Source organism: Nestor notabilis, unplaced genomic scaffold (assembly GCF_000696875.1).
Source record: "Nestor notabilis isolate BGI_N333 unplaced genomic scaffold, ASM69687v1 scaffold5103, whole genome shotgun sequence".
Lineage (NCBI taxonomy): Eukaryota > Metazoa > Chordata > Aves > Psittaciformes > Psittacidae > Nestor > Nestor notabilis.
In genome coordinates, this window is record NW_009921365.1 from 53233 (window position 1) to 81102 (window position 27870).

The 27870-nt window shown below is 38.0% G+C and overlaps 1 protein-coding gene across 1 annotated transcript; it reads left to right on the forward strand.

Moving 5' to 3' along the window:
• On the forward strand, positions 1 to 27870 carry LOC104403076 (glutamate receptor-interacting protein 1-like; the record flags this gene model as incomplete). Its single annotated transcript, XM_010011110.1, has 3 exons — positions 1 to 81; positions 26585 to 26720; positions 27725 to 27870. Coding segments are annotated over 3 exons (363 nt in total), but the record flags the coding sequence as incomplete, so codon positions are not given.

Here is a 27870-nt window from a genome sequence, read left to right on the forward strand (position 1 = left end):
ATGAGAGTCCTTACACAAAATCTGCAAACCAGGCAAAGGCACCTGATGGAGCACTGTCTGTGAGAAGACAGAGTATTCCAGGTAAGACTTGCTTTGCTTTTTATAACACCTAACTTGTTTGTGAACAGCAAGGTAATGCTAAGCAAAATTCAGCTAGTTATAAAAAGCAAATGAATTACAGTTGCTACCAAGCAACTTTATAAGGAAGGTTCCATGGGAACTGTATAGAGCTCCTACAGTTAGGTTACCTTGAGCTTTTGCTATGAAGAACATCCCAGTGTCTCTGTCTTTTGCAGCAGGCTTCAGGCATGGATTACGGCAACCTTTTCATCAGACTCGCGTATTTTCAGGCCCCATGAAATCTGTTCTTTAACATCTGTTTTTAACAGTATAGGCAGATTGGAGCTTTTATTTTCCAGGGCTGATTGGACAGGCTTAGAAATACAGTGAGCAACACTGTCAGAATTCTCATCTTAACATAGTTTTCTTCCACACGTATGCCCATCCTTGTCTTTTCTGTCATTGTATTGCTTAAAGCTGGATCACTAGGTCAATGGTTAAAATATGTGATCTTTGAACCTATTTCATAGTCATAGAATCATGGAATGGCTAGGGTTGGAAAGGACCTTATGATCATCTAGTTCCAAACCCCTGCCATGGGCAGGGACACCTCACACTAGAATATGTCGCCCAAGGCTCTGCCAGCCTGGCCTTGAACACTGCCAGGATTGGAGCATTTGCCACTTCTCTGGGCAACCTGTTCCATTGCATCGTCACCCTCACAGTAAGTAGGATGATGAGTAAGTAAAGAACTTTTTCCTTATGTCTGACCTGAGCTTGGCCTGTTTAAGTTTAAACCCTTGTCCTATCACTACAGTCCCTGATGAAGAGTCCCTCTCTGGCATCCGTACAGGCCCCCTTCAGATACTGGAAGGCTGCTATGAGGTCTCCACGCAGCCTTCTCTTCTCCAGGCTGAACAGCCCCAACTTTATCCATCTATCTTCATATGGGAGGTACTCCAGTCCTCTTATCATCCTCGTGGCCCTCCTCTGGGCTTTCTCCATCAGCTCCATGTGTTTCTTTTTAAATGACTTCAAACAAGCCTGCAGAATATGCCTATGAATATCAAGTTTTATATATATGATGCAGCAGTCTAAAGGGATTTTCACCTTCAGTAAGATTTCAGAGATCTTTAAAAGAAAACAAATGAACACTGACAAAGGTTGCGCAAAGGCAGAATGGCTGATGTTGCCAGTCTCACCTCAAGCACAGTAACGTTTGACTTAGAGGGAAGATATCTTGCAATAGAAATTGGAAACTGCAAGGTCAGGTCACCCACCTTCTAATGACTAATGTTAATATTCTTTGCACTCCATGGCCTTATTGTTGAACAAAGTTAGGCAACCTGCACGGAGACTATAGATACAGGGGATGGAGCTTAGACCTTTACCACTGCCAGGTTCAGATCTCATCCCAATAGCTCTAGTGTTTCGGAAGGGCCAAAGTACATGTTTTGTGCATGCTTTGTGTGCATGTTTAGATGTGTGAGAGAGAGCAAGCTGGATGATTTACTGTCACACATAATGAACTTTTTGACTGTTGAAAACAGTCTAGTGATTTAAAGATTGTTATTGTTATGGTAGAATCATGGAGATCATAACCACTGTGAAATGATGTGACTCCAGTGTCTAGTGTGCAGTTACTGTTATGAGAAAAAGATCTTTAATTATACAAGGACCAAACCGCTTTTTTTTCTCCAAGTCAATACTAATCAAGATTCACTGTTCTTCAGAGTGAATTAAGACCTCTGTACGGGTACCTTTTCACGTAATTCTTTAGCTCATAGGTCACCAAATTAAATGCACAGAATATCTGCTTTTTTTTTTTTTAATCTTCTGACTTTTTCACTGTGAACTTAGCAGTTGCCATTTATTATGTGGTTACTGTATTTCTAAAACACTTATGTTGAGGTCCAAATACAGACGGAAGTTCATGGCTTCAGGTGATATTTTGAGAACTCCTGATGATTTTCACTTGTGTTCTTTAAGGAGAAAGTTTGATGAAAACTGAACCAGTACAATTTTTTCTTCAGAGCATTTGGTAAGATTAGGAATTTCATATGTTGAATAGTTGTCATGACCATTGACCATTTATTTTCAATATTTTACAAATTTTCTGTGTATTCTGGAGTTCTTGAGAGCATTGCAGATGAATCTTTACTATGTGCTCTGCATAAGTCACAGTTTATTCAGAGAGAAAATAGTGACAAGTGGTTGGGGAAATGTTCTCTGTCAGGTGTTCTGAAAAAAACTGATCTAAGCTTATGTATGTTCATCAGCTTTTAATATAGTGAAAACATTTATCTTAATGCATTGTTGCATCTCTAGACCTTAGGAGCCCCAATGGATAAATGAGATTGAGCTGGCTTGATGTTAAAAAAATAATAATTAAAACTTCTTCATGCCTTGACAAATTCACATTCTAGCACAGTGGGTGTCATGAAGTTAGATACATAAATAGCTTTATTAAACTAAGTACTATTTTGAGAAGTAACTTGAACATTTAGGAGTTGAGTGAACTTTCTGAAAATAATCCATAAATGTTTATATCACTTGGATACAGAGAACATTTGATGCCACATCTGTCATGTAAGCTGCACCTTGTAAATAGCATCTATGCTTGCCTGTCTGTGGGCAGTTTATTGACATTATGGATTAGTCTTGACACAGATGCAGGAGCATCTCAGCTAGGCAGCTTCGCTTGGCAGTAGGAGGTGTACCAGTAGTATTAACTAGTACCATTAACCCGTTAAGTAGCATGAGACCAGAAGTACAGCCTCTTTGCTTGGGGACAGGATCACACTTCTGTAGGTCAGCTCCAAATAGCTTTTGAATTGGAAAGCATGATCCAGTGAACCTGGTAAATTCTTCTAAACCTGATTGGAGACATGTCAGCTGGAGTTACTGTCAGTAATCCTTACATGAAAAGCATATACTGTATGGAAAACATTCATTTCAATTCCCCCCAGATGGTAAGCCTGATAAAACATCACATTCCTGAAGTGCTGTGTTTTCAAGCTTGAAGCATGGCAGTGCCTTTGACAGTATAGCTGTCTAATTCACTTGACGCTCTGTCATTCCCAAGGCACGGACAGCAGATGTCCTGTTCCCAAGGAATGCTCTGGCCATTGAATCAGCCAAGAGAAAAATTCTGGGTTTTAGCAAGGTAAACAATCTTATACTGAGCTTTGCACAGGTTTGAACAGTCTGTGGAAAAAATACTAATGAAAATGTATGTCCAGCATGTGTGATGTGAATCTGCCTGCAGAGTGTTGGTTCATGTCATCTCCCTGTGCCTGGTAAAAGTTCTTTCTCATGACATTTGAAATCACTATAATGGGTTCTAGTGCTCCTTCCTTTGGCCCAGTATCAAAAAGGAGAGCTTTTGTTGTTGTGAGACCTGAAACTACTATACCAACTGTAAACCCCAAGAGGCTTTTGTGTCCTTCCATGTGAAACAGTATGGTGAGTACAGTATTGATGAGCAGAGACTGAATGCACAGAGAAGTCATATAATTCTATAGAGGTTACGTGGAACTCAGGCTTGGTTTATTTTACAGGAAAAAAATGTTGAAATAATCATTTTATAATTAAAGTCAAATGAGCACATACTGTGAGATCAGTGCAATGAGTTTAATTCGTTTCATCCCCAGAAGCAGGGAATGGATTAAGCATCTCTCTGGAGCAGAACTTGCTTGTTTAAGATGCAGAATGCATTATTCATGTGATGAGACTACATATCATATTTATCATGTCTTCACATGGCGCAAAATCAACAAGCAACAGATCCTTTCAAAGGGATTTACAGAATTGCTGAAATTATAGTTAATTCAAATTATATGCATTAATATAATTGAAGCTTGAAACTTGGACTTAATTTTTCAGATGTGTAGGTGTTTAGTTGTAGCTGTATATACACGATGGTTTGAACCATTGTTTAGCTTTACAGTTGGAATTTCTTAACATAAAAATGAGGCTTGAGGTAAAGCCAGCATGACAAGCAGTCTGCAGAGTAAGAAACAAACAGATTTTTTCCTCTGAACCTTTAAATTTATATGTTGACCAGTACGTAATGAAACCTTATTGCTACTCTGCCCACGTAGTATGTTACGGAAGCCAAGGGGGGCTGTACTATGCCTCATTCAGGAAGCTATCGCTGTCGGACTAAGGCACATAAATGAAAGCAACATGTTTCAGAATTCATAGGTAAGACCCTTCCCTTAGAGTCAGATGCAGGTAAAAATGTCTGCCATTTAAAAAGGAAGTGTTTGATACTCACTTGTTAGCTAACCTTTTGTCCCTAGGTTTAGACAGCTGTACTTCCCACTGAGTTCCTGCGCTAAGGTTTCCTCCTGATTTGCCCAAGGGTCCATGTGGTGACTGGCCAAGGGGAAACATTAAGTCAGTAGCACTTGAGTCAAAGGTGTTGCTCTTGTGATTGCTTATTCCTGCAGGAGCTTTAAAAAGGGCATCAAACAGTCCAACAGTTCTGATACAATGTCAGGAGCTGATGACACTGTTGAAGAGGCACTTTGAAGTCAAGGAGAGTTTAACATATGTTTAAAGATAAGCTTGTTCTCAGTGTTGTCCTGAATATGGGCAGGCTAAATAGCTGCTCCCACGCTTCCTGGACTAAAATCCAATGCCCCTTATCTGTTTTAGCAACATGGAGAAATCTGTCACACTAATGCTGTGCAGATTGTTCACTTCATTTATTTATTTGTCTATTTTCAATGTACTCACTGAAAACTGGAGGAATAGAGGGGGAAGAAATTACCTGAGCCAAGCATAAAACTAATTCCTTCATCAAACAAACAAAAAAGACACCATAAATTTGAGGCTGATTAAATTATTTCATAAAATCTGCAGCAAAAGTTTCATTTTGTTTTAGTCCAATTCTGTACAAACTTTTTATTAAGTCTTAAAGGTTACTTTTTATTTTTAATAAAATAAATAGTCAAAACCCCCGTAGTTTTTAAAGAACTGAAATGTTTCAGCTTCTCAGTGTTTTGTTTTTGTTGGCTGAAATGATTACTAAGTTTCAGTTAAATTCTGCAAATAGTTTTGGTTGGCATAAAAGTCTATGTTTTTAGGGACAAACTAATTTGTACCCAGCCTGTTTGAAGTTAAATTGAAAAATCCATACTTTTTACTTCTTGCATCTACTGACTTAGACATCTGATCTATGAGACACTTCCAGAAATGTGAAGCTTTATTGCCTGAAGTGGTCAAGAGCTCAAAACAACTGGGATGCAAACTGTAGTCCGGGACAGTTATTTGAATCATCTGTGAATTCGGAGATTTGGTAAGCTAGGAGGATTGCAGTCATGTAGCTGTCTCCTAAGTAAATTCGTGTTCAAAGAACCAGTGCCAAATAACGAGGAGACATAATGGGAATATTTCCTCAAAAAGAGGAAATCTCCTTTTCTCTGGGACAGAAGAATAACACAGCCACCTGCCTTCTCTCCTGCTCAACACACCTAGCAGAAAGTCCTTGAAGTCTTGTCCCACATCATGTTGTCTTTGATCTGCTGTTGTTCTCCCACATAAACCTTGTGCTCCAGCTGTGCCGGCCTCAGGTATCCACAGGAGCTGTTGCGCCTCCCCAAATCTCATTCCAGCCACCTCCTCCATGATGACACCTGTTCTGCTGAACAGGCAGATTGTATTTATGGTGGGAGTGCATGCGAACCCTTATGGAGAAGAGTAGGAAAGACCAAACCTAGATGTTATAAATAGTTCCTTTGACATTTTCTTCACCATGGGGAGCCTGGTTTTCTCTCTAACCATTTATTTTCTTACTGTTTGTCATTTGCAAGTTTTGTATGCTGTTGCAGGGATGTACTAACAGGTCGGTTGTTAAAATAGGTCATTCTACTCTGAAGGAATATTGTCAATACTTTGAAGTCTTAAATTAAAGTGACCAGATTTTTTAGTTCCTTTGTACATGCATGAATGCTGCACTTTCTTTCCACACTACCTGATTCTTTGAAGCATGCCATAATACAGGTTTCCTATTTCAGCTCAGTGTTTGATCTCAAAACCAGGGCTAGCCATCAAACTGGAGGAAAAACACAGAGTGAATGTACAGCCCTGAGCACATCCTCTGCTGTGGCTCAAGCTCTGGTATTGCTGTTAGTAGCAGTTTTGTAGGCTCATTTTGGGGGAGTTTGGTAACAGAATTTTAATGCAAAAATGAAATGTCAAACAGACATGATTTTAGGGTAGGCTGAATTTTGAATTACTGAGCTGGAAGGGACGACATGCAATTCAAAGAACCTTAAAATGCCTTGCAAAGATAGTATTTACAGAGCTGATGCTAAAAAAAATAATTACTGTATTATGTAGTGTCCTCAGTAATTGCTTAGGACACAAAATATTCCTAGGAGAAGTTATGAAATACTAAATTACTTCAATAAAAACAATAATAAAAGTCCTGGGAGTTTTCAGGCTCTGAAATGTTTAAATACACAATGTGTATTTCACTAGAAAGCAGTAAGGGAGTTTTCTGGTCCTTGGCTCTAAACACATGCAGGTGCTATTTAGCTGTTTACAAAAATACAAATGCATGTCTTTTTTTCCCCTCCCTGACCCACAGCCTGCTCCGCAGCAAATGTTCCTGTTCTATCTCATGCTGCACCAAAAGTAGCTTTCTTGAGGGGTTTGTCTCCTGCCCATAACTCCAATGTAGGTCAGCTGGATGCTGAAGAATTCTGAAGGCCGCTCTACTTAATTCACTTAATTATGATTCTGTCGGTTTTGTAACATATAGAAATGTCAGTTTAATCCCGAGAACAAAAATATATTCCTATAGGAAACAAGTAAAGATTGTGAAGAAATAAGAAAGTAATTGAGGGTTAAAATGTATATATAATTCCAGGATCCCGTATAGATTGCGGTTAGAGACAGAACATGTGATCCAGTTATGCTGTGCTTCAGTTGCTGGTAGAAAATTGTATTAGCTGAATTTAACAGTTGTGTGTTTTGCCACGATTTAAATGAGGAAAAGGTTTGTACAGCACTGTATACTAGCCTCAATACAGCGCATTATTTTTCTTTTACAAGATAATCTCCGAAATAAGGGAGAAATATAGAAAGTAATAGAGAGAGGAGGAATTGAGAAAACAACCACAGGGATTAAAAATAAAATAAAATTAAAGATTTCTGATGTGATCCAAGGATACAAGTTTCATTACATTACACTGCTTAGGAGGGAAGACAGCTCCCAGGTTATTCTTGCTGTAGCTCAGCTGTTAACATCTGAGCCAGGTTCACAGTGGCTGACAAACGTGATAGATGATCCATCCCTAGTGGTTAGATGTTTACCTATGTGCAAACACCTCCAGAGCCAGTTTTGTTTTCCTCTGTGATTGATACAGCATTGCCAAGGCAGCAGGTGTTCAAAATAGCTCTTCTCATGCTTGCAGTTATCTTGGTCCACTTTCTTCAGACTCCTGCGTCAAGTAAAACCGCAGAAGATGTAAACAATGCCATTATTTTTTGATGGAGGACTTGCTAACTTTGGCTGCCCCCTCTGCATCGTGTGCTGTAGAGCAGCGACCTTCTCAGGCATTGTTCCATAAGCTGGGCAGACCTCAGTCACCTCTTCTAGCCTTGCCTTTGACTTCAGCTTCCCTCAGATTTCATAAGCACTCTGATTTCACAGATGCACTGTTGTTTTACCTGATACTTCATCTCCTACTAAAATATTAAAGTCTTCACTGGCTAAATGGTTTTGTGGATTAAGAGCATGACTTGCTTGAGGAAACCTGTCACACAATCATCCCCTACTTTTTTCACAGTTCTCATCATGGAGGAAAAAATTCATTGCTCATGAAGTTCAACAATGTGAAGTGCAAGGTCCTACATCTGGGTTGGGGCAATCCCAGGCACAGCTACAGGTTGGGCAGAGAAGTAGTAAATGCTCCATCCCTGCAAGTGTTCAAGGCAAGGTTGGATAGGTCTAGTGTGAGGTGTCACTGCCCATGGCAGAGTGTTGGAACTAGATGATCTTAAGGTCCTTTCTATTTTATGGAATGGATCTCTAACCATATTATGATTCTATGATTGCAGAATTAAAACCTGAAAATACTATGTTTGTCACTAAAAGCTGGGTTAGGAAGCTGAAGTATGCATCTACAAAAGCACTCTTTTTTCCTCTCAATTTGCACTTGTCTCATAGGCACTTACTTCTATTGTGTACTTTTTAAAATCAGCACAGAATGCTCAGATTTGCCACTGAAGAGTTTTTTAGCATTTAGAAATCCATTAGCAATAACCTCTGCAGTCAGAGTTATTATGCTAACTATCTTGGGTGATTTCCTAGCAGAAGCAAGTGTTTTGACCTGTGAAATGTAGATCACAGGATAGTAAGCTTTTCTGCACTTGAGGTGTTTATTGTATCTGCAAAGTCATTTGCTGATTTTCATGTTTGATGAGAGGCTGCAGTTGCAGTATCATTTACAGTCTTCCCTATGTGTTTGTTTAACCTGCTGGAGGTTTATCAAATGGTCTGTGAAGCATCTGCAGAGTTACATGTCTTTTCCTTCCCATCAACATTGGAAATTCCTGAATTTTCTTTCACATATGTAGTACTGAAAGAAGATTTCTTCCTTGTCCTCCTTCCCTTCTAGCAAAATAACTTTGTTGGAATGATTTCATCTATGTCATTCATGTAAACATGTTTTATGCACAGATAAATCCGAAGAAATTTGGCCTTCCTAGAAGATGAAAAAAGCCCACTGAGTTCTTAGCTAAATGAGATTGCTGATGATTTTATACATTTACTTTACAGTTCTGCTACATGCTAGTGCTTTTCAATACTGGAAAGGATTAGAACAGAGAAAAATCTCATTTCGTTCCTTTTGCCGTAAATGAGGAAGAAAATGCATTAAAGGCAATATTGCATGTGAGGAACATGAACTACTTCAAATATCCAACTGACATGAGGAAAAGTTAAATACCTTTAAACTATTTCACCACTATACAGAAGTTGATTATATTCACAACCAGTTGCAGATTTGTTGCTGATGGTGCCATACACCTTAATTTATGGACATTTGGATTTAGTTGCATATAATTTTACCAAACCTCAGCCCTCCAAAATCAAATGTGTTCAATTATTACAGCTGCAGTTTTTCCCAACAAAATCAGCTTACCTATGTGTTGTATGATGAGAATGAAACCCATATAGTATCTATAATAACATTAAAAAGCCTGTCCCAGCTATTTAGCCCTTGCATGCACACATTTGAGACAGAGATGGCAATTTCGAGTGAATCGTTCTGTATTCAGCAAATGTGCTTGCAATGTGTGTATGTGCATGTACTCCACTGGCCGTTTGGTAGTTTGAAGCCCAAGTCCCTAGCACCTGCCTTGCTGTCACTGTGATACCACAGGATTTCTCAGTGGAGCCTGGGACCTGAATATAGGCTGGGAAGCACCAGTACATCTGAGGTTGGGAGTCCTGTCTCCTGCTTGTTTTCTTGTACAAGTTAGGCGTGCTTTCTGGACTCCACAAAGGGAAACATCCTTGTGATGGTTAGTTTCATTCATTTTAATCAAAGTGTTAATGCTGTCCGTTCCCTTTAAAGACTTCAGTTAGAAGAGGAAGCAGGCTGTGAAGGACATGTGAGGAGAGAGAAACTAGGAAAAGCCAAACTAAGATGGTCAAGATGAGGCTTGAAAGAGAAGTATGGAGACATAGCCTCTGAAAAAGAAGGTGGACAGGCTGGGTGACTTTTGAAAGAGGGAGGAGAGCCCTGTGCTTGTTAAAGGTCGTGACAAGAAGTGACAGGCACAAGGAGATCTGTAACCCTGTGACTGTATAACTCATCACAGTCCATTCCTGGCTGAACAAAAAACTCATCAATCCCAGTAATCTTTGCTGTCCACAGAAGTTGTAAAATTCTTCTTTTGTGAAACTGGACTTAGTCCCTTGTGGAGTAGAACAGTCCATTACAGCTACCAGAGGTTCTTCATTGTTTTAGGTAACTGAGAAGCTAAAGCTTGATATTTACCTCTTGAAAGCCACTGCATTTCCACAGGATAGCATGGCTGGGTTTTCATGGAGGAGGAAGGGGAGTGTCGTCAGAAAAATCGGTATTACATGAGAAGATCCATGAGGAATGCTCAGGTTCCCAGTGTGTTCAAAAATGAGGAAATGTATTAAAAAAATTGCAAGCAATATTTTTTTATTTTTTGTTTGGGTGGAAATCTATTTAGACATTCTTATCTATGCTATCATTAGTTTATTACTGGAGCAAAAGTGTGGATTCAACAGAAAAACTGATTTCTGCATCATTCAATTGAGACAATCCTCCTGCGTCCAGTATCACTAGAGGTGAAGAGTAAGAAGTAAACCTGCGGATGCAGATTGAGATTCAGAAGGGTCTGAACAAAAAAATTCATTTGCAAGTGATTCATATATAAGTATTGCAAAGACTGAAGAGCGTTGTACCCTCTAATGTGGCAGGGCTGGATCTGGACAAAGTAGGCAGGCTCTCATTCTCTCCCTAAACAGGACTCATTTTCTTGCTTTCCAAGATGAAGTGTTAGTCTGACCTAGCAGAGCATTGCTGTCTTTCAAAAGTCCAATGTCTCACAATGCTATAAGCAGAAGCAGATGACTAGCAAAAGAAATCCAGGCATGTTCCTTTAAGGTCTGAGTAATTTCCTGATTTGAGAAGTTGAGGATAATTTTTTATCGTTTGCCCACTTGGGTCTTTTTGCAGTTGATAGATTCTTTTTATCTTACAGTTATAGATAATTAACTTGATTTTTCTAATGTTCTTACTGTGTTTTCTAATACCTCTTTAAAGGAGTTAATGTATGCTTTCCATCTGGTTTTTTGAATCTCCCATTCAGTTCCTGTAGTGATTATAAATTCAGGGCATTAAGATAGCTAGGAAATAATACATCATCTACCAAGGTAACAGCTGTGTCACACCAAAATACACTATGCCAATGTGGATGATAGCTTGCCTCTTCAACTCTATCATAGTCAAAGCTGCTAGTTCACACTGTAAACCTTGGCTTTACACAAAAAGTTTGGGTTTTTTTGGGATTTTGTTACAAAATTTTATGTCCATTTTAACAATATGAAGTGGTTTAAAGTGTTTTCATGTGGATGGAGTAAGGGTTGTTTCTTTGCTTGTTTGTTGAATAGCTTTTTCATGCTTTCTATTCGCTTAGAATCAAAAGAGGAAAAGAGATTTTAGTGCTTGTGTGTCTTCCTTATCACGTCTTTGGTATGTGGGGCAGATAGATACGAATCCATGCCTCTTAGTGTAGAATCAAATAGTTAGATGTTTTTGTTTCATGGAGGAGCTGTAAGACCACAAGTTAATTATAGCATAATTACAAACTAGCTTTTGTTTCATTTCTATTTAAAAGCTTGGTGGTAAGAATAAAGAGCTTACCCTTTCAGGTTTTACTGTATCTATGGTGAATTTACATGGAATTTGTGGGCCAGAAGAGGCATTGGTGACCATCTAAACTAAACATACGACTTCCCTGGATTTATTTATATCTCAACTTTTATTTGAGTTAGATTTTAGAGGGACATTCAATCTGTTTAAGGTTACTGATGATACAAAACCCATTACAGCCTTTTGGGGTTAATTAGCCTAACTGCCTTTATTTCTAGCTTGAGTATGTGTAGCTTCAGCTTCACCTTGTTTGTGATAAGAGTTGTTTTTCATCAAAATTCACTTCATCATTTATAGGCATTTCATTATGAAATCACCTTTTAATCTTCCCTTTGTTAAAGTAAACAAACTGTGCTTCTGGGTCTTCTGTTCCTTGGCACATTTCTTTAACTATTCTGAAAGCTCTTTTCTGACTGTCCTGTCCTCTCTTTGGTTATTAATAATCTTGTTGAATTGTGTCACAAAAAGGACATAAAGCATCCAAGTGATGGTCGTTACTTCACTAAATAGAAAGGTGTAATAAATACTGCTGTGTAAAACTGTCCTGTTTATATATTCATGGTTTGCATTCATAATTCTGGCCAGTGAGAGTTTAGATCACCTGTGAGGGTTCCCAAATTCTTTTCTGTCCACATTAATTTCATAGTTAATTTACTGGGTACCTGCTGGTGTTTTTTAGCTATATAGGCCCACACATCCATTCATATCTCTTACATTAATAGAGAGCCTTAATATTAATTTTTAAGTGGTAGGCTAGTAAAATGCAGACACTTACCTTTTTTATTTATTGCCCTTGTCGAAATTGCAGATGTCATTCTGTCTTTTTATCTGCATGGTTTGGAGCATTCTAATGTTGTGTGAATAAACACATAAAGAAGGCTCTTCAGTCAAGTCTCACTTATTAACAAACTGAAAAGAGTACAGAAAGCAAAACAAGGAGTATTTTAATAGAGGAAAATAGCAGTGAGGCCAAAATCATGAGATTTCAATGCTCTTATTCACAGAAAGCATTGGTGGAAGGACATTGTGAGTCTCAATCCCAGCAGGAACAAATAGCAGTCTTCAATGCTAATGGATTTTATCAGCGAAGCAAATGAGCCCAGCTTAATAGTTAACTGTGAGACAGGATACTGCCAAGACCTTTGTCCCATATTAGATGACATTGTGACCCTGATTACTTGTCAGATAAATGATACAGAAAATGAGCATTGACGTTTGAGGTAGTAAAAACCCAATGTCACAGAAAAATGTGAGACACATCCTGTAGCTGAATTTTAGGTATCACTGACAAACCATGAGTGATCATATGCTGGTAACAGAGTGTGAATATTGATCCCCAAAATATCACTTCTGTAAATGAAAGTGAGAAATAAAAGTTGATAGAGGTCATACAGGGAAATCTTGCCGTTAGACAAAGAATGCAACAAAATGGACAAGATGTATAAAAAGCAACTAATGCTGCAGTATTATTAAAACGGATGATAATTTTTCAATAACTTGCATGGAATATACTCACATGGGAGTAAAAGCGCATGCTCTTCCAAAAAGTTTTCAGATTGAGTTCTGGCTAAAAGATATGTCATTAGTTCTGGAATTGAAAATTTAACAAGTATATTTAAAAGTTGTTCTAACTTATAGCTACCAAGCCAGATGCCTAGTAAGGAATTTCTTCAGTTTTATCATAGGGATGGTGGCTAACTCCAATGACACTGTTAAAATCCAAGAGCTTTATTACTTAGCCACTAACAAAAGGTAATTGTGCAGTAGAGAGTATATAGTGGATGGGAACATATATCCAATCATGGAGCTCAATTTGCTTAATCCCACACCACAATAAATAATAGACAAGTTGTTTTAAGTCAGTCAGTCTAGCTTAAGTGTTCACCAACAAGGATGATAGCTGGACATGATCATAATCTATGGTAAGATGTGCTTTTCATGGTCTGAGGATGTTGGGTGTCTCAAAGTATTTTTGACAAGTTGTGGATACATTTTGTAGTCCCAGTTTTCTCTGTGTGCAAAGCTGGAGCGGAATATTTTGCATGCTGATCCAATGCACATTTTAATATATCCAGTACCCTATAAAATATCACTGACTGGTAGTCAATACATGGGGATCAGAAGACATCAGAGCATCACCTTGGATTCTTCTAATGCATGTATGATTTAAAATAAAACATTATAAACTCAAAAGCATATCAAATATTCTTATCAGGTGGTAGCAGTTAACATTAGGCTGATACCTCTATCTCCGACATAAGTTCTGGGTCTTCACTGGGGAAAAACATGATGAGTGTGCAAACCTGTCATGGCCTGAAGATCACCTGCTCCACACCTTGCTAAACCAAGAAGAGAAAGAAAATCCAAAGCAAAGACTCTTACTGCAGGCATTCTGTAAAATGTATAAGCTAGGTGTTTCCTGGGAAATATTGCTGGTGAAGCTGCCTTGGTTGGAAGTATGAATTTTGCAGTATTTCTAAATGTGACGCTTCAGGATAGGAAAAGTGTCATCAGCACAGAAGTGTTGTCACTCTTCTTTTGCTTGACAAATTGGTTTAAATTTTTTGGGGTTCATTTTTCCCCCATTAGGACTTCATATCTGCTGAAAGGGTTTGACATTACATCCACACTTACATAGTCATGTTGGGGACATTTTCTAATATAAATATTCCCTTAGCAGAAAAGGTTTTTGGAAGTAGAACCTGCAAGACATTTGTCCATGTTTTACAAATGGTGAGAAAAAAGTAGGCAAATGTGTTTGTTGAATAGTTTTGTTCAGGCAGAAATCACTTTTCCCATGTGTTTTCAGTCAGAAGGACTTGGAGGAGGTGACCCTCAGACTAAGCTAAATTCTGGGAATTAAGATAGATCCTGGCTAGAAACATTTACTGTTAGCCATTCTTTCAAATTCTCCAGTTTAGGTAAATAGCTCTGTGAACTATCAGATACCATTAGCAGCCTCTCCTGATCACTTGAGGAAGTCCCAAATTGTGCCTATAGATGATGCTGATCTTTCCAGTCAATTTCATGAACTGTTTGTTGCATATTTACGGGTAAAAACCGATTCTATCATGCCAGACATTCTTTATTGGTATAAATCTTATCTCCATAAAGTACATTTAAGTTGATATAATATGCTTCCATTAACAGTGCTAAGGTAAGTGACATTATAAAAATGGTAGAAATGCCAAACATGCAGGCATGTATCCTATATATGTATACCCAAACTACAGAATGGGCTGTAAATTAGTAAGAAACCAAGTGATTAAATCTGAGTGTCTGATACACGTTAAGGAGTAGAGTGACATCCTCAAAGATTTAAGAAGTTACAGCTGCAAAATTTAAGTCTCTAATTAGATCTCTGGTCAGTTTATTTGCTGGGAAACAATGGGATAAAAGGAAGCAAATTAAATGGTTTGTTGTTACTGTCAAAGTGTTAATCTGATTTAGAAAAATAAGGGGGGGAATTAGTTTTTTATATTTCTATAGTCTAAATCATGGCACTTTTTTGCATTAAGGCAGCTGAAAATGGGAGTTGAGGAATTCAACTAGTTCACATTGATGCATTTGATGTGGTACTTGGGACAGGCAAGCAGCGTATGATTTATGCTGTTTCAATTGCTTTAGTCACATGAGTAAGCCTATCACAATTTTTCAAAGCAATTTAGCAGTATAGTAATGTAAAGGAAAAGATCTGAGCACTGGTCTTTTCAGGTGAAATGAATGGCAATCACACATGCTCAGTGCCTGATCTCAACAGAAATTTCCCCGTGATGCAGACCTCAGCCGAAAAGGATTGATTTATTAAACCTGGGGTAGTTCATAAATCCAATTATGAAGGATAACTGAACTGCCCATGAACTACTCTGGCATGGGGACCCCAGCCTTTCCAGGCTTCTGGGCATGTGGCACAGCAGCCAGCTGGGAGCAGCCTGGTGTAAGCAGCAGTGAAGTAAAGAGATACAGGTCACAGGAAGCAGAAGTTTCTTCCATTCAAAAACATCATATGATGGTATATCTGGAGAAGACAAAAGTTTCAGAATGCACTTGTTGGTGTAACTTTCAAAAGTTTTATACAAAACTGAAACCATATCAAATGTAAGATGCCTAATTTTTCCCATAATTTTTCCACTAGTTCTGGTTAGGACATTTTAGTGTAAATGATAATAGAATATCTCTGTGCTGAGGCCTCCGTATTGAGAAAGGCCTGGTAAGTTCCTTAAGAGTTTTCATAAACTTAAAATGATTTAGAATTTAAATATTTCCTTTTAAAACCATTCCAATAAAACCTCTAACAGCAGAGGAGGAGAGAAACCAGGACAGTCACGTCTTGCAAGTTGTTTGCATGGAGTCAGCAACCTGAAGTGCTCGCAAGCAGGCAGTTTCCTTCTATTTAAGTGACAGCTCATTTCACGGACAATTTTACTTTAAAAAAAAAAAAAAAGGTATTTTCAACAGGTGATTTGGGCACTTTCCCCTGTTGGCATCCTTGTTGCGATTCAGTTCATCGCATTTTGCTTGAAATTAAAGAAGTCATCAAAGCCTTCAGCTAGTACTATTTAGCTGCATCTTTATCTGTTTTGCGCCATTTGAAGATTTTAGCTATTTCTTCAATTCTTAGAGAAACGTACCTGTCTATATGCTAATATGATGCCATTTCAGTTTCTGTGCTAATGCTGTGGGATATGCTGGAAATTCAGATGACAAAAGGAATCACATAGGTATATTCTTGCAGCTGTGCATTTTACTGTTCTGCTGCAGTGATTTGTTCAGCAAGTTTGACTATCTAATAAGTTGTTTCATGCAAACGAAGGCATCTGTCTCTGCCATTAGTTCATTAGGAATACATTAAACCTTAGGGAATAAGTAGAGATTGATTAGAGAGTTACGGAGTGCAGGTTAGAGAAACCGAGAAATGCCTGCATTATTCCTTTTTTCCTGTTTGTTTCTTTTTTCCTGTTGGCAAACTTCTTTTACAGCAATAGTAAATCCTTGTGGATTTTAAATGCTTATTGACAGCTAAAGTCATCACCATTCCTGTGATTTGGCAAATTTAATTTAAGTCAGTCATTTATTTTATAGCTCTTTAACCCAGCTTTTCCTTTGGCTTTAACTATACTTTTTCATAATCCTGAATGTTGAGTAAGTTAATGGTCCTTTTGTCACAGACACGTTTTCTACTATAAACACCTAATAAAAAAATTCAGTGCTTCCTATTTGTCAGGTGCTGTATATTAAAATCCCCCCTAAGCCATCCTTGTTTTCTTTCAGACTGAATTATAGAAAAAAACCGTGTCATCGTTGGATCACTTTGAAAAACATTCATAGCTATGCATTCTTTCAGCCTATTTTTGCATTACCATCTTGCAGAAGTGAGCAGTTCTGGGTTGTGGTTTTCTGCGAAGGTGGAGAGTAAGCAATCCATAAAGGTATCAGTGATCACTGAGCACATAGGACAAAATCTGTAGGAAGTATTCGCTCTCATTTTCCATTTTCCTCATTCATTCTTTTTTTTTTTTTTCCTCATCTTTCCAAGGATTGTCTAGTCTTGCACACAGAGACCTTGATAAACCTTTTTATCATGCTGAATCTCTCTCAGCACTACCAAGTAGAAATATAGGGTGTGCACATCATTCAGCTCTGTATGTCCTACAAACAAAAAGAATATGACCCCTAAAAACTTAAAATCTTAAAACTTAACTGGTCCTTAATACAAGTACTAGGAAAAGTTCTACTGTTCTGTTCCTCCAGATTTCAATTTTCAAAATATAGATTTGAAAATTCACCATCCATTGCCTGAACACCTGCACAACAGTTTATCTGAAAAGGAGTGACACAGTTACTGTATTCTTTCTCATCCTTACTGCTTCAATTTTGCTATTATACTAGTATTCTCAGGTCCACGTGATAAAAAGGAAAAACTGATGTTTCGTATTAACTAAAATGTTAAATTATGTAACAACCGTAGACCATACTGCAAGTATGTTTAGTAAAAACTTAAGTGACAGCTCAAATAGTGAAATGGGATCTGATGGCACTATTGCTGAAACTTACCTGGTAGCCACAGGATGTTGAAGCATTGGAATAAGCTGCAAAAAATGTCTTAAATGGCAAAAACCTTAACAATTCAGGCAGTTCTTAATCTAAAATGAAAAGAAGATTAAGAGGTGATTTGATCAGAGGTTACAGTTCTGCGTCTCAGGGAGATCCTGAGTGTCATGGTGGTAGTATAATGAGATCTTAAGTCTTGAAGGCTTGTTTATTCTCAATTCAGGTAGAAATTACCTGTGCATGTAACAGATTTTCCATCACATGATGCTTTCAAAGCCACATCGGATATCTTTCTAAAAGGTAATCTGTAGCTGCAGATACCACTATAACATGATTGGCTGCTTGTGTCACTCAGGAGATCAGGGAGATAATTTTTCTGTGTTTCCTTCCTGCCTGGAAATGCACAAATGCAATCAATCTTGTAATCAATCCTGCCTGATCCATTTTGGTAACAGTAGAAAGCCAAGAAACTGGAACAGTCAAGCCGTGCTTTTGTGAATAGCGTCACCTAAGTACAAATAAATATGAATTAGCAAGTTTTCTTGGTGCTGATTTTGCAATAAAGGAAATACATCAGAATCAGGGGAAGAAGTTTTATAAATCAAAAGCACATCAGTGTCAAAGCTCTGTGCTGTTCTGCACAGCAACATTTCCACTAGCAAGGGAGGGAGGTTACTGAAGTCTTCATCCAATGCAGACAGAAACCTAGAGAAGACTAAAGATGTGAAACTATCATTTCTTCATCAGTAATGTTTAACAGACATGTGCAGAGGTGTTCAGAGTATCACTGCTGATGCACAAGCCATTCTTGAGTTTGAGGCTTGGTTACTTACAGCATGAAGCAAGATTTTCAAAGGAGACATGTTTCATGTGGGAGATACAAATTTGAGGTAACTCTGGACTCTGGGTGTAAGCTCCAGCTCAGAAGTGCCATCTACTACCCATTCCCTCCCCAAGTGGGGAAAAAAAAGAAGAGGTTTGAGCTCTGGAAAGCCCTGTAATGTCTGTAGAAGGGGTTGTGAAGGTTGAGACCATTGAGTTGTTCATCACTGTGCTTGTTTTGCCCTACCCTCCAATGTCTTTGCTTCCAAAAGCTCCACCTTGACAGTTCAGTGAGCTGTTTTGTCCCTGCACATGTTCAGGAATTTGACTGCCACCACAGATAATGTGGAAGCAGAAAAACAATTGAACTTACTGAAACACATGAACTTACTGAAACCTAGCAAGTGCCTCAAGATGGAACGGGTCCTTATCCGAAGATAGTAAGTTCATCATTGCAAATATCCAAGTGTGCATGTGTAGTGAGCAATGGATAGTGTAGATACTCTCCCAAAGAAAGCCATCAATGAAAACACTAGAACTTCACATCTAGCTCAAGGAAATAAATGTGCTTTAACTAGACTACAGCATTGAGCGTGTATGTAGTTCACACAGCATGTTTATTCCAACTCTGTTGCAAGGTGGCACATCAGTGATAAAAGTATCTTTTTGGTAGGTAATAATAAAAAAAAATAATTTTGTTGTTGTGATTCCACTAAATCTGTGTCTTCTTGCAGTAATGTATTAAAGAATTCATATTTACTGAAGCCAGATGTTTTAATATGTTATAATTTTATTAATACTTTTTCCTCTAATTGTATTTCTCTGCCAAGATTTGCTCAGGGATTATGAATAGTAATTCTATTATTTTTGACACTTAAACTTGAAACATATCTTACTTTCAAAATCCATTTTCACTAAAATATGTTGATTGTTCTTCAATTTACTTACAAGAATTCAAGCTTGTAATTTGATTCTTTACTTCTAATAGGGGATTATAAAAGTTTAATGTTTTCAATTTCCTTCTGGACAGATATTCTGTATTGTATTACATTGCATCTTATGGACATCTACACAAATTAAGAGAATCAGAAGCATATGAGAAAAACATGATGAAAAGTTACCTTAAAAATAAGAACCCCTCCAAATGGCTTGACAGCTTTAAACATTTTCTCAGAGGCTGTGATTTTCCCCTTCCCCACTGTTGGGCTCTCCTACACAGTCCAAAAATAGGTAGAATGGAAAAAAAATTCTTTTTTCCACATCTTTCATTACTAGTTGCATTCATTTTATTCCTTCATAAGCCTTGCCACCAGCCATCTCAAGAAAACATAGGGAGGGAAGACCTTCTTGTTCTGACTGTGTGTGGCCTGATACTTTCAGTCCTTGATGTCGGGTGAAAAGCAAACTACAGAGAGAAGAACTCAAGAGTGGTCACTGACAAAAATTCCTAATAGGCCCAACTGTTAGAAGAATCATATGCCATCATCTGTATTGAGATGACTCAAGTTGATCTCTTTGAATGCACAGTATCTGTCAAAGTAACATCATGAATAATTTTAGGCTGCTAGTACTTGGAATGCTTGGGATTATTTTGAGTATCAACTTGTATTCTTGATATTCTGGCATTATTGTGCAACCCAATGTTAAGCAAAAGCAAACTAAAAAAACATATTTGAAAACTGTACAGAGATCATTCTTATTGCTGTATGAAGCTGCTTCTGTGTAAAACTTGATCTTTTATCATGCCATGCCATTTTTGCATTTTCTGGCAAATGTTTTCTATTACTCCTATCTATGAGGGGTAGATTCAGACACAAGCAAGATGCTGGGTCTTGAATATGTGCCATTAGTGGCACAGCTGTGCTGCTGCCAGAGAAACACTGGGACAGCTTGTTATAACTGCACTGTAGGCTGTTGTAAGACTAGACTGGTATGGAAATGGTAAGCCTTTGGGAGGTAATAATAGTTTAACTCGGTCACTGTAAAAAATGAAATGCAGTTAGTTCTCCAACAGCTGATAGTGGTTTTTTCTCTATCACGCTTACAAAAAGCAGCTGGTTTTGTAGAAAAGGTCTTATTCATACAGTCCTCCAAACTATTTCACTCCTGGAATGTAATTACTGAAGTTACTGTGGTGTGCATCAATAACTGTGTCGTATATCAGGTGTTTCTTCCAATAGTCTTTTGCTAAGAAATTGATGATGTTGTTATTAAGAATGAAGAGGCATTTTTTAATCTGTTACCGGCTTTCAGTTTCTGGTTATTTGATCTCAGGTTTGGGATATTTATATTCATTTCTAATCTTTTACTTATAAACAGTTTCAAAAGCAATGCTTATATTTGATGCTAAATTGAAGACCATCCCTGTTGTATGCCTCAGTTTTGATTTAGAGAGAATTGGTTGCCAAGGTGTCAGTTTCTGTGCCTTAGAATATGAAAGTGTACCTAAAAATCAAATAGTGCAAGAACTAAGCTCTTTTTGGGTGGGAAACCAGCAAATGCAGATGTGAGCCGTGCTGCTATGTCCTGCAAGCTTGGTGTTTTCTGTGAGTTATGTGATTAAGTCCTGTATGTCACGGCCTGTGGTTGATCATAGAATACCATTATTTGCTTTTCTGTGTCATGCCTAGGCCATGCAACAGTTATAAAAAGTTTAAACAGTTTATAAACACTTTTTCCAGTTTATAAGCACTGGTGGAAGGTATTTGGGTTTTTGATAACGTTTTGCAGTGGTAAATTCATCTTGTAGATGATTCTTTTATAGCTGAGGAAAACAAATTAAAAAGAAAAAAAAAGGATTGTCTAATGCCCTGTACACAACCAAAATAGTCGTCAGTATAAACTGAGTCTATTTTAGGCAGGTTTTTTAAGTGCCTGAGCTTTACCCATCTCCCTTGCTTTCACCAAAAATGGTACCACATTTCTCCTTATCCAGGTTATTTGAGTTACGTTCGCCTGGCCTCCAACCCAAGGCAACTTACACTGCTGATGTTTTAAGTTTACAGTCCCATTGGTGTAACTACAGTGTGTTGTGCCTTGTAGATATGCTGTGATGCACCTCAACCCTGCTTGTCTTCTGCTGTAGATTGCTGGTTTCTGAACTAGGACTGCTTTGGGGATTGTCCCTCTACAGGGTGGCACAGAGTAGTTTAAAGGTCAACTTTGTGTCTTCAGATGTTCTTCACCAATGTGGTTTTGTTTGTTTGTTTTTAATAAGTTTTTAGGTGTTTTAGGAGTTAATGATAACCAGTCAGGAAAGTTGCAACAGGGAATGGAGCATTCATCATCTGTTGACAACCCTCTTATCACAGAGAAATACACCTACCCATAGGACTTGGAAACATCGAATAGATGTTATGTCCCCGGTATAACAAACTGCTATCACTTTCTTAAGAATTGACTTTATCTTTATGTGATTTCTTATTTAAACCATGAGATGCCTACTGGGATGTAACGCAAAATGTTTCCTCTGCAGAATTTCTGCTGACATACAGGGAAATCCATACAAGGACAGCATTGACTGTATTTTCAACAGACTTACCAATTACTGACTTACTGATTATGTATGTCTTTTGGTAGGAAAAGATCAATAAGAGCAAGGGGTTTTTTTTTGGGGGGGTGGGGTTGGTTTTTTTAATGGTTAAGTTCCATTTATGCCCTGTCCTGGCTGCACTGCATAAACTTATTCGTTAGGCGGAGGATACAAGGACTTGACCTGAACATGTAGATTTTAGGCATTTTCTTGGATTTTAAAATAAAATTTCTACAGAACACATGGAAAAGACAATATCTGGAATGAAAGCAAATATTTTTGAGGTTTTCACTTTAGTGTATATATTAGGATATGAAATTGTAGTAATATAGAAAATAGGTGATAAAACCTCCAATTAAGAGTTATCTCAGCTTTTAAATGTTGTTCTGAAAAAAAAGCAAACCAAGAACTCTCTTCTGTAGTCTAGTATTTAATTTTCTTTTCAAAGAAGTGAATATATTCCAAGTTCAGAAATCTCATGAGTCAATTTATTTTCCGTGTTTTTTATTCATTAAAACATGTTGTTTACATACATCAAAAGGCAGGAAATTATAAAAAGTCTGTTCTTGTATAAAATTTTAGAAGCTTTATTGTGACACTATTTTCCTTAAAGAAAAACTAATTTCACACGATATTTCTTGGGTTTTATGTACTTGCAAGTTATTCTATTTATTAATCTTCCTTCAGTAAGATTTGTCTAGTCTTGTATTTGAGCCTCTGCTTATCTTTGAAGTTTTCTACTGCAATGTTGAGTATCCCTGTAGTCTTCTAGGTTGCAGGGCAAATCATAGTGTTGATACACCAGCAGACCCTGCTGAAGGTCAGGCGCACACAGTAATGCAGCAGCGAACTTAAGAGAAGCATTCAGACCAGGAATTGAGAAAAGAGCAGCAGCATAGTGTTCTCTTTAGAGTTCATCTCCTCTATATGCTTCACCTTACAGGACTGGAGATCCAAACAAAGCTCTTTGGAGCAGAACCTTTCTATTCCATCCTATGTCCTTGAATGTGTGTACAAGTACGCACGTTTGCAGTCCCCTTGCTGAGCCCATCTCCAGTATTCAGCAGAATTATTGAGCCCCATACCAGAGGTAGGTAGATGCCAGCAAAGCTGTAGGGTGACTGGTGCAGCACAGGCAGGTGTGCCCAGAATCACCCCAGCAGCAGCAGGAAGCAGTGGAAGTCCTAGGGCACTCCTGAAACCCTCCCTAAGCTGAGGGAAAGCAGGACCCAGTGTGAGCTGTGTTTCACCAAATGCTGCCTGAGTTGTTAATGGTAGGTAGGGAAGAAGTTCTCAAGTGCATTTTTTCAGCCGAAGTGTAAAATGGTATTGATTTGGGCTTTTTATAGACTTTGAACCATCTTTTCTCTACACAGTTTCATTTTAGAATAATTCATTTGGTTCATATCACAGAGCTGTACTGCAGGAGTGGTGTTCTCATATTTGATACTTCATAAACTGTTATGGAGTAAGATGTTTCTTAAGCTCTTGTTCTATATTCAGTTTACCACTAAGGAAAAAACTTGTAATTTCAATTCCTCTTCTACTCATAATTTATAAGAAATCTGGAAGTAACTTCTAATGCTGGGCTATGCTAATATTATTAGGAATGTGGGAGTACATGTAGCAAAGAACAGACCCCAGAGACTTCTAACTGATTAGGAGTTTGCTGATTGGCATATGTAATGAATTATGAGTGAGGTGATATATGAAGTAGTTTGATTCTTAACACACAAAGAGTAACATAGCATTGTGTTAACTAGAAAGCAGAGACTGACCTTGCACTAGCTGGGGAATAGCGTGCACATATGTGGTTGCTTGTTGGATTGGAAATGAAGTCCCAGGATTGTTCTGTTATTGGGCATTTTGATAGTACTCCAGTGGGATTAGTCTATAATAATAACATCAAAGCAATGCAGATGAGTAAACATGTATTATTTAGTACTATAAGAACAGTAATCGTGTGCGATTTAAGAAAGCAAGATGAAAACCAGAGAGATGGGGATGTCAAGTGGACCTGGTTCAGAACACTTCCAGGGATAACAGTCTCTTATAAGCAAAACTAGTACTTTAATTTCTTCCTGCTATGATTATGTGCAACAAAAGCTACAAAATCTTTCAGAGGGGCAAACCTAATGAAGCTATTTTGTACTCCAGGATGAAATTATCTGTCAGCTAGCAATGGGCATTTCATACCACCACTTCCTCACAGTGTTGGTGCATCGTTCCCTCCTGCCTACCAAGGAAGATTGTTTAGAGGTCCCTGTTCTATTGGCAGAGGTATGCAGAAACTTGTGAGAAGGAACAAACCTGGTCATTACTTTCCATGCCAGTAGTTGCAAGGAACTGTATAATCATTAGCTATCTTAAAACACTTCATGGATCATCTGTTGCACATGTCACTTCAGGCAGCAGAGTATTTCCCAACACTGGATTGCAAACTCAGAACCTGCATAAAAGCTCAAAGCACATGCCAGTATTGTGCTATGGCAAACTATTAGGCATGCGCGGTGCATTGTTGTTATCCAGTATACACATTCTGGTAAAGTATTTATTAAAAAAAAAAAAAAAGAAAAGAAAAGAAAAATCTTAGCTTGGTGCTGACAACCAGATTGTACTACTTAGAAATACAAAGGAAGGATTCAGCCTCGGAGGTGTGGGAGAGAGGGAAGGGAGTTTTCCTGTTGACTCTAAATCTCATGATCAAACAAACCCTGAATAAACAAGTGTGACACACTGGCAAAGAGCAGAGGTTGCATTATGGGTGCAAATATACAGTAATTTTGTTTGCAGTAAGTACCATGACTAACTCTTGCAATTATTATGAATACTGGCAGGTTTTTGTAAAACTCAAAGTAGCAGCGTTTTGGCCCGTATCTCTTACAGCTATGCAACATGTCTACATGTTCAGATGCAGGTAATCATATCTTGTTCTTTCTGAACTGTCAAACAGACCAGATGTGAGCAAACACTGTGGAAGCTCAATAGCTTCCAAATGACATCAAATGACGGTTTGGTGTCAAGACAAATTGGGGAATGTACCAGATAACTATACTACTGTCTGCTTCTGACAACCCGTGCTGCTGACTGAATACATTGCAGAATTTTGTCTTAGTAGAAGCTTTTGGACAATTCTTGCCCAAACACTCAAGTCATGCTCTATAATGATAGAAATGTGAATAACTGAGGGGAGGTCATCATCAGCTAGAACAGAAAGAAGAGCCTGCCAGCCACTAGAACAGAGCAGGAACATTGCATAGGGTGATACTACATCTGCAAAAGATTCAGTAATTAACCCTATTAGAAGTACTTGCAAGGTTTATGGGATACTCCATTGGGGCTGGAGGCTTTTCTGAATGCTTTCCTTTGCCTACCACCATTACCTCTGTATTGCTAAAGTTTGACAATTCTCATTAAGGGCAGCTGCTGTTCATCTTGAGGTGAAGATGTATTACGTTGTCATCTCAGAGCTTTGTTGTTGTTTGTATAGTGCTTTTTCTAGACCTTACCAGTGAACATGTGAATGTATAGAAGAAACTTGCTTGGGTTTTGAGTGGCTTTAATCTTCACATCTCATGCTGCCACAGCAAGATTGCTAGCACACTGCAGGCATACCTTGTATACAGTGTATATGATGTTTGTATCTGACTATTTCTCCTGAAAGCTGCATATTAATGCTGAAAAGAACCAGAAAGATGGATGATCTTTCTGGGATTTTGTCTTTTTCTAAGTGAATCTTTTTCCAGAATACCTGGGCAGCTGATGGTTTTAATAGGTCTTCTCTGGCTGGAAACACTGGACATGAAGTATAATTGCCTTGTGGCTTTCCAAACAGTTGCAGCCCTGCTGGGGCTGTGTACATGCAGATTGCCTTGTCCATTGCAATAAGGACGTATCTTTTCGACAGCTTGAGGCTTTCCATTGCAGGTGACCTGCATTTTCAGAGATGTGTGGGATTAGCTTGGCATTTTCCAAGAATGCTAAATGGGCAAACTATAGAAGAGGGTGTCCCAGGCATCGTGTGAGGGAAATTTAATATACAGTTATGACTACGAAAGCCCTTCACTTACCTTACACCTGTGTCATGGTTTAAGCCACAACAACCTGTTCTGCAGAGATTTCAGAGAGTTTCAGTGAAGATACATTGGTGTAAGAATAAGGAATAAAACCATTAAGATCTGATGTCCATCTGGATTCTTGTTATGTTCGGTTGTGTTGATTAATACTGACATCTACTAGTGGCCTCAAAGTGAGCCTGAACCTAAATTTTCTCGTACTGTTATATCATTGTGTCTTTTATCCTTCCATTTAATCAGTTGAAGTACTTTGTAAAACATAGAGGTCAGAGGGAGAAAGCAGAAAATGAGAAATTATAGCTCTTTAAAAATGTGGAACAACTACCTATGAGTTGTAAGTGTTGCCAGAGTTCGTATTTATTGCCTCTGCATAGTGTACGAGCACACTGGTGTAGTTTTTAATAACCTTTTACAGAACATATGTCTCAAATTTATCTATATGCAGAGCCTCGCAGACAGAACTTGTGAATTGTAACATAAAGAACCTCCAGATGTACACGTTATTTCTTATTAACGTACACAATGATTTTCTTGGGATGTAGATGACATTTTAGAAAGGCAACATCTGTGTTATCACTTAAATTTTAATAAAGCAAATAATTTTCTCTCAACAGAGGAATTCAAGGGCTCAACAATAGTTGAATTAATGAAAAAAGAAGGCACCACCCTAGGGCTTACAGTATCAGGTGGAATTGACAAGGATGGGAAACCAAGAGTATCTAACCTTCGTCAAGGAGGAATCGCTGCTAGGTAACCACATCTCAAGCCACAAAATGTATTATACGATGTGATTGCTTCAGAAATATGTACCGCATCAGAAAGGTCACTAACAAATATGTGACTAGATGCATCTATAGTGGCAGCCCATCAGGCTGGAGAACCTCAGAGAGAAATGGCAACAGCTGGCCTGCCTCTTCCCTCAAGGCTACTTTGTCGGAAACTAGAAATACCAATGAGATATTTGAAAGTCGTCGTAAGACTAATTAAGTTTCTTTTAAATTATATAGGTTTTCTTTCTCTCTTTTTTGTCCTTGATAAAAACGTGAGAGAAGTGGCATAAAATAGTGAGGCGAAAAAATAAAATGAAAAAACTAACCATAGTACTACTACAACTATTATATATAATGGAAAAAGTAACCATAGTAATACCATAAATTATTAAAAAAAAAAAAAAAAGTAACAAAAATCAAAACCCAAACCCAAAATGTTCGTCATCTGGTTTTAAGATTAAAGAGAGTCTAAAGTCATAGCTACCTTGTTCACTACTACAGTGGAAATAAAAAAGCTGTTATTCATGACTGAAACAAGTCAAAAGATAAAGGTTAAGCTAAATCATTCGAAGTAACTGAGCAGAACATATGCATTTGGGCTGTGGCCTGTCTCCTGTAGCTGCAATGTTAGTTGTGTATGCAACTGTTGTAAAAAAAAATAGGTTTGGATTCTTTCCAAAGAGAGAGAGAAAGATGGGGACACAAATAAGACAATTTCCCAGATCCTATGCCCAAACTAGTCAAATTGTCCAACTCCTTTATCGTACAGCTGGTTTTGTACATCAGAAATGAATAATGCAACAGTGTTCTTATTTTAATATTTAGATTAAGATCTTAAAATGCCACTTTCTGTTTGAAAGATGAGCTTATTTTAATCTAGATGAATGGAAAAATATTTCTTACCTTCACTAAACAGTAATTTAAAGGATTTAGTTTGGTCCAGCAAACCTGTCTTTAACAAAAGAAATACGTATTTCTTCCCAGGAGTGACCAGCTGGATGTAGGGGACTACATCAAATCTGTGAATGGAATTAACCTGACCAAATTTCGCCATGATGAGATCATCAGCCTGCTCAAGAATGTTGGCGAGAGGGTTGTTTTAGAAGTGGAATATGAACTGCCTCCAGTCA